This window comes from Octodon degus, unplaced genomic scaffold (assembly GCF_000260255.1).
Source record: "Octodon degus isolate 3935 unplaced genomic scaffold, OctDeg1.0 scaffold00145, whole genome shotgun sequence".
NCBI lineage: Eukaryota > Metazoa > Chordata > Mammalia > Rodentia > Octodontidae > Octodon > Octodon degus.
In genome coordinates, this window is record NW_004524721.1 from 7,603,549 (window position 1) to 7,611,299 (window position 7,751).

The window sequence follows — 7,751 nt, forward strand, 5'->3', positions numbered from 1 at the left end:
AAGGGGTGGAGCCAACACAGCAGGCCTGGGGATCGAACCCCAGGCCCCTGGGCCTGCTTGCAGGTGCTTTAATCCACTGAGCTATGTGGCTGGCCCTTAATTATATTTTTAAAACTAGCATAGGTGCTAATGAAATTAAGAAGCATGGCTTCTATTATAAATGAGTCCTATTTCTAATGATTTCTAGTCGTGAATCTATGTAAATTCAAAGGAAAGTGAGAATAATTGTAGCAAACTATAATCATAATTTGATATTATCTTTACCATTATCTAATTTACCTTTCCTCTTCTGGAGGTTAGCCATTTTCTCATTAAGATGACCATTCGCTCTCACCCCCACCTATTGTGTAGCAGCCCGGGGTTTGCACCTGTCAGTGAAGTGACTCATAAAGACCAGCATGCATATTCCAGAGAGGGAGGAATGTCCGCAGCTGGCAAAACAAAATGCTAGCTCCATGTGGACAGAGCCAGGATTCAGTGTGCCACCCTCTAGCAAAGCGGGAAGTTCAGCTTACACCAAAGAGCAAACATTCATATGGTATTTTTTTATTTTTTCTTGTTAATGAAAAGAGGGGCTATCTTCACCACTGTACTAGCATTGTCTTTTGGAGAGGCTGAATAATTATTTGCTTACAGGAGATACGCTTTAGCACGGTCTTATCTCTAGTCATTACACAGTTGATCATTATGTACAAACCAGGAGCCTCAAAATTAAAACTAATTTTTACCATATGTGATTTTAAATACAGAGTTTTTAAAAATAAATTTCCAGTTACTCTTGTGACTTTCTATATACTAAAACAAGGTACAAATGTCTTTCTGCATTTTATTTCAAAGTGATAAATTTTATCATTTTGTTGCTATTCTGAGGATTGATTTTTCATTTTGAATTAATTTTTTCCCCTTTAGCATACTGAAAAAATGCCTCGTAAAGCTTGGAGCTCTTACTCCAGTAATTTCTATGGTCTACTATACTGGGTTTTATTTTTTTTTAAGACAGAGTCTTGCCAAGTAATTCAGGTGGGCCTAAGCCCAATCTGGCCTCACACTCATGACAGTCCTCCTACCTCAGTTTCCCAAGTGCTGGGATCACAGGCGTGCACCACCAAGACTGAACTGCCTACTGTGCTGTTGAAAATAAATGACAGCCAACTCACTCTGTTCCCTGGGTAATGGTGGTTATAGTGGGCTGTGGCTTCTGAGGACAAGTGAAGAAGTGGATCCCAACAGCCTCATGTCACTTTGATGACCCCCAGTGTTTTCAGGACAAGGAAAGGGGATAATAACAAAATCTTTGCATTGCATTTTTTAAAAGCTGGCTAATGATTGTGCCATGGGCTTTCTTTTGGCCAGCCTCTTATCACATGGGCCTTGGAAGTCCGAATCACACTAGCTGCTAATAGTGGGAGATACTGTCTTCTATGAAGTTTGAGGTACTTACACACTAAAGGAGTCATTATTTGGGTAGTTGTGAGACCACCAGAGGACTTTCTGAGATTATGGATACTGATAGAGTAAGAGTTTGACTTAGAAAACTAAGTTAAGAGCAATGATTACAGCTGGGTTCAGACTTAAGTCAGTCCTAAGAAGCCTCTGATCAGCCAGGGAAAGATCAAAACTATAGATCTTACCCCAAATCTTTGTCTTTACCTAATACACTAATAAGTCTTGAATTATATTTTTAGTATCAACAAAGTTAACATATGCTTGTCCCAGCTGTCAATAAGTAGGCCACACTTCAAACTCAAAAGCGTGTGTGTGTGTGTGTGTGTGTGTGTGTGTGTATGTGTGGTATGATACTGGAGATTTAACCCATGGCCTTGGGGTTGGGGAGATAATTCTGTGGTCTCAGTGCCTGCCTGGCAAGCATAAGGACCTAAATTCAATCCCCCAGTCCCCAGCACTACATGCAATCACAGTGCATAGGAGGCTGAGACAGGAGGATCACGGCATAATGAGACCCTGTATCAAATAAATAAATAATTTTTTTAAAAAATGTTTTACCCACGGCCTTCTCATTGAGCATATCTCCAACCCTTTTTATTTATTTATTTTAAGATAGGGTCTTAGTAAATTGCTCAGTTGTCTAGGTTAGGCTTGAACTTGCAATCCTTTTGCCTCAGCCTCCCAGAGCACTGGGATTATGGATGTGCAGCATTCTGCCCAGCTTTGAAGTGTTCCCATCTTAATTTGCCATTTTTTTCTCATTAAAAATATGAGGCTCAATCCCCTGTACCATGTGCCTTGTGGGCTCAGAAACTGGGAGCGGAGGTGCACATCTGTAATCCCAGCCCAGGGGAGGCTGAGACAGGCGTATCACTACAAGTCTGAGCTGTGTAGTGAGATCCTACACCAAATAAATAAATGAATGAAAAAAAATTAAATAAATAAAAATGCGCTTTAGCAGGAATTCAAGAAAATATTTTATTTGCTAACCAAGAGCAAACAATGAAAAAGGAATAATCTGAGAAAATGAATAACTTCTTGGAAGTAACAAAAATATTTTTAAAAAGACAACAGACAGATTACATAATAAAATTGACATGGGTTCTGAGCTAATTAATAATCTAGATGATAAATTCTTGTCCACAATGCAAAATGGCATACAAAAGTAAAAACATGATGCATAGATCCAAGCATTCCAACACCATCCCAATAGAAATATTATGAAAGTAAAACAGAAGTGAGATAATAATAAAAGATTTTATTTTTTAGGAACGTGTCTACAGGGTGTTCAGGGTCTCACTACTAGATCAGACTTGTAGTGATCCGCCTGTTTACAGCCTCCCAAGAGCTGGGATTACAGGTGCACATCACAGCACCCAGGCTCAATTGCCATCTCAGCACGCCCCGGGGGTGGGGCTGGCAGGGCAGGCCCAGGGATCGAATCCCCAGCCCCTGTGCCTGCTTGCAGGCACTTTAATCTGCTGAGCTATTTGGCCAGCCCAATGAAAGAAATTTTTAAAAATTTCTAAAAGTCATAGGGCCAGCCAGATAGCTCAGTGGATTAAAGTGCCTGCTTAGGCAGACACAGTGACCAGGGTTTGATCCCTGGCATGACGTGCCATGCTGGCCCCACTCCTGTTAACTCAGCAGTGAGAGGGCATGCTAAAACCATTGAGACTGGGCATGGTGGTGAACGCCTGCAATCCCAGCACTTGGGAGCCTGAACACAGGAAGATCACTGAGTCTGATCTGTGTAGTGGGACCCTGTAGACCCAGCACCAAATACATTTTTAAAAAGTCAAGGGAACATAAACCCCCAAATATTAATATTCAGACTGAAAGACTCAGCAAGTGCTATCATGCTTTTAAAAAGAAAAGCAGGGGCCAGGGAGATGGTTCAGTAGAATAAGCACTTGCCTGACAAGTGCAGGGTCCTGAGTTCAATCCCCAGTACCACAAAAAAAAAAAAAAGAAAGAAAGAAAAGAAAAGTAGTTACTATGTTGTATCAAATCGCAGATATCACTGTCTGTAAGTTCCACTATTGCTTTATATAGCACTAGCAAAAAAAATAAACTGCCAATTAAAACATGACATCCACACTAATTGTAAAACGTCTCGGTTTGAAAGATATGAACATGTTGAGTGGGGCAGAGGCTATTGTCTTAGAATTAATGAAACAGGCTGGGAGTGTCACTCAGTGGTAAAACTCTTGATAAGCATATTCTAGGCTCAGTGTATGATACCCAGCACTAGGAGAGAGACAGGAGGGGAAAAGGAAGAAGAAAGGAGGGATGGAGGAAAGAGAGGGAGGTAGAGAGGAAGAAGGGAAATGTAAGATGAATGTCCCAAGTTCCTAATCTTCATTATAGGAGAGTCCAAATTTATAATAAAGGCTACTATTTATAATAATAATAGCCTAAAAAATCAGGAAGGAGTGCTGGGGGTATAGTTCAGTGGTAAAGTGCATGCTTCTCATAACAAGGCCCTGAGTTGCATCCCCAGAACCACAAAATAAAAGAAAAAAGAAAGCTTAAGTCCTAGGAGGGGAGAGTTGTATGCTCATGTATACTATTTGAAGCACATGAGTGTGTGCATCTTCAATCATGGAAAATCCAAAGTGACGTAGAGAAATAAACAGGTCTGTCTGTAGAGGTGAGATGATATCCAGGGCCTGGTGCCAGATGGGCACTAAATAAAGTGTAGCTTATGTGGTTATTATAGTTTGTGTTGTTTGCACATGGGGTTGCTTGTGTGAGCTGGATTCTTTCTCCCTGCTTCATTATACTCCTTCAGATATATGGAACGTGGGTTCCAAGGCACATTCAACACTTTGTGGTACCCTCACGTATGTCATATGACTTCTGTGGGGACTTTCTTGTGGCCCCTGCTGGGTCTGGGCTCCTCTCACCGCTGAGTTAGCTCAGGTTCCAAGTCTCGTGAGTTCTGTTTACTGTCCCAATTTGCACTTCCTTTAATCAGGTACCAAATTCAATCTGTGTCTGCACTTTCTATGAAAGTGAACACCTCCTGAACCTACTACACCTTTGCTGTGTAAGTCTGAGGGGACTGAGGAAGGTAAACAAGAGGCAAAGTTTACATCAGGGCTGGGGACATAGCTCGGTAGCATGAGTGCCTGCCTGGCATGCACAAGGTCCCGAGATCAATCCCCACTACTGGGGAAAGAAAGCAAAGTATACATCACCAAGGTGCCACTCCAAGTTGAGCATTGGAACACCAGCCTGGGCGTTGGTCACCAACAGCCCAGCAGACAGGAGTGCTTCCTGCCTCGGGGCTTTGCCCTGGTCATTCCCCATCTTTATTCTCACTTCTGATTGGGCCACGAGTTCTCAGTCTCTCCCCTTATGTTTCAGGACAGTTCAGTTCTCTCTCACGTCAGCTCCAAGACTAGGCTTGAGACCTCCTCCACTGAGAAAGACAAGCCCACCAAGATTGACCAAAAAAAGATGAAGGAAAAGCTTTTGGATGAAGGAACAACTTTGAAGAAGAAGATAGAAGTGGTAAGTAGCAACATTTCTATTGTATAGAAATATAGAAATCTATAACCAAGATTTTTTTCTTGTATGATACCAAACCCAAGATCTCTTGCATGGTAAGCAATAAGTACTGCAGTACTGCAGAATAAGGTACACCAGAGTAAATATACTCCTGGGGATCAAATCTATGTGCTCACACAGTAGGCAAGCACCCTACCACTGAGCTACAGCTGCAGCCCAGAACCATGATTTTTAGATCCAGTATATTTTATCATTTCCACGTAATCTGTCATCCCCTGTACTGGACAGATACAGCATTGAAAATTCATTGTGCACACTTACCTGGCAGGGGAGATACCATGATCATGAAAATTCAGTGTGATCGTCATTTTGAAATAAGGCTTTTAAGCTTGTGGCTTCATTGGATAATAACTGCCTGTTTCATTGGTTACTTGGTGTGTTTATTGTTTATATAAGCCAGTAAAAAAATTCTCTTTTCTGAGAATTACAGAAAAATCACAACTTTATGCATTATTTTGAAGTGTTGCATTTACCTCATTTTATTGTCTAATCAGCTTAAACTTAAAGCACCTGCTGTACATGAAGAAAGGAAGACAGAAGCATCATTGCCTCAGGTATGTGAACAGCTACTATGACCATTACTGCTAGACTGGTTCTTATTTGTATGGATTCTGACTCTCCTTAGGAAGTAGCAAGGACTTTGGAATCAGTTATGAAGAGGGAGAGGATACAATCGCCTTTAGCACGATTGTGTGGTGCTTCTTCATCATGGCCTCCCCAAACTCTCCCCTGCATGCATACCTGCAGTTCCGCTGCTGGAGACACATCCTATTTGCTAGAATTTTTGTCCTCCTGCAAAATGTCAGTACTATTGAGAAAATGTCACAGTACTGAGAAAAAAGCTCCAGTGTGATTAAATTACCCAGATCTTTTTCTGAAAAGTGTTTTGCTAGAAATGGGGAAGGGAGTAAGTAGGGGCAAATGCCGCCTCTGAAGAAAAGACAGAGGATTCCCTGGAGGACTAGGAGAAAGAAGATTACTGCTTTGCAGTATGTCCTAGAGGGGCTTTAGTCTCTCCCAGGAGCTGGAGGCCTAGGGATCTGAATTCCTCTGATTTATAGGAATTTGCAAGTCAACCAAACTAGAGGCTTTCTCAGAATACCTCTGATAGTGGCTAGAACATGCATCCTGTGTGACAGGAGTGGCTTTTTCAAATTTAGGGAGGGAGACCGCTCACTGCCCATGTGATGCACTTTGTAATGTGTTTTGTTGAAAGGATGAAGAAAAAGAAGCCCTGAAAGAACAAATAGAACTACTGAAAATAGAGTTGGAGAAAGTGAAACAGAAGTTTGAAAGGTACTGGCAGTAAAGGTTCATGGTTCTCTATTTATAGCCCATACAATATTTAACTCTATGTAAATTTATTACAGATTTAGAAAAGAATCAGAACGAATAAGCAAAAACTGGGAGAAGAAATTCACTATTCTCAGGAGCAGGTATGATGTAATGGTACATAAGAAAAACGTCATACTCATATTTAAAGGAAGTTAAGATCTCTTTCTTTACATATTAATCAGCATTAATTTTCCCATACATTTTGATTTTAAAAAGAATAAAAAAACAATAAATGCTGATGAAGTGGGAGAGCTTCCGGCTACCTTGAGCCTGTGGGACCTGCCATCCCAGCCCAGGCACAGAGTGGGTGAGACCCTCTTCCAACCCCTTGGGGCACCCCCCCACCACTCTGCAGCACCTCCCCCACCTCGCCTGCTGAGTAGGAATTTCTGCCGCCTTCTGGGAACACCCAGATCCAGTACTAGCCCAGGCCCGGTGAGTGTGTGGGAGAGCTGCCTCTCCACCCTACCCCACCTTGTCCCCTCCAGACTCAGCTCAGGCCTGGCATATAGGCCTGGAGTGAAACCCTGCAGTTGCAATTCCTGCAGAGAGTATAGGGGACAGAACCACCCAGCTAGTGCAGGAGAACATCATGCCAGAGGGGCACAACAGGTTCACACCAAAGGATAGTAGCAAGAAGGAGCTTAGCACAGCACCCAACCCAAGCCAGGCACAACTGCATAAATCCAAACGTTGTAGATCAGCACCTGACTTGAGTAGGTGCTAAGGTTATAACCACAACAAAAGATCTACAAAAAAGGTGAGAAGACAGTGCTACACAAAATGACAACAAGAAGGAGCAAAATGCAATCTCAGAACCCAATCCCAGCATAACAAGCACAGAGGACACTAACACAGAACAAAGTGGGAGTCACACAGCTGAAAGCAATGAATTACCAGCTTCTGAAATAAAGAAACAGCTGCAGAAAGGTATAGAGGAACTCAGAATGAAATTTAAAAAAAAATCCCTGAATTAATAAAATCTGCAGTAAGACTCAAATGCAGAAACATATGGAGGAAATCCAATGCCCACCCAGAACAAGTGCAGAGGACACTAGCTCAGCTCAAATGTATGAATTAATAGCATCCATAGCAAATAAGCAACAGCAGAAAGTCATAGAGGAACTCAGAAGGGAATTTTCTGAAATAAGAAAAGAATTTGCTGAACTCATAGCATCTAAAATAAAGAATCAACCACAGAAATATAGGGGAAAACCCAACCTGAAAAAAACACTGCAGTAAAAGAATTAATAACTGCTTCTAAAGAAGACATTGATAAAAAAAAAATAGAGCAGATTAGAAAAATGCTGGATTCCTTGAATGAGCAATACAGGAAAGAAATAGATCACATGAAGCAGAGTCAAAGAGATATAGAGGACTTTAAAATCTCAACC

General features: G+C 41.6%; 1 protein-coding gene across 1 annotated transcript in view; it reads left to right on the forward strand.

Moving 5' to 3' along the window:
* Window positions 1–7,751, forward strand: part of CUNH10orf67 (chromosome unknown C10orf67 homolog) — a 137,356-nt gene that overhangs the window by 102,952 nt on the left and 26,653 nt on the right. The window contains exons 8-11 of the mRNA XM_023701982.1: window positions 4,819–4,965; window positions 5,517–5,576; window positions 6,239–6,318; window positions 6,393–6,458. Of these exons, the coding sequence (XP_023557750.1) occupies window positions 4,819–4,965; window positions 5,517–5,576; window positions 6,239–6,318; window positions 6,393–6,458 (353 nt within the window). The remainder of the gene's footprint in view (window positions 1–4,818; window positions 4,966–5,516; window positions 5,577–6,238; window positions 6,319–6,392; window positions 6,459–7,751) is intronic.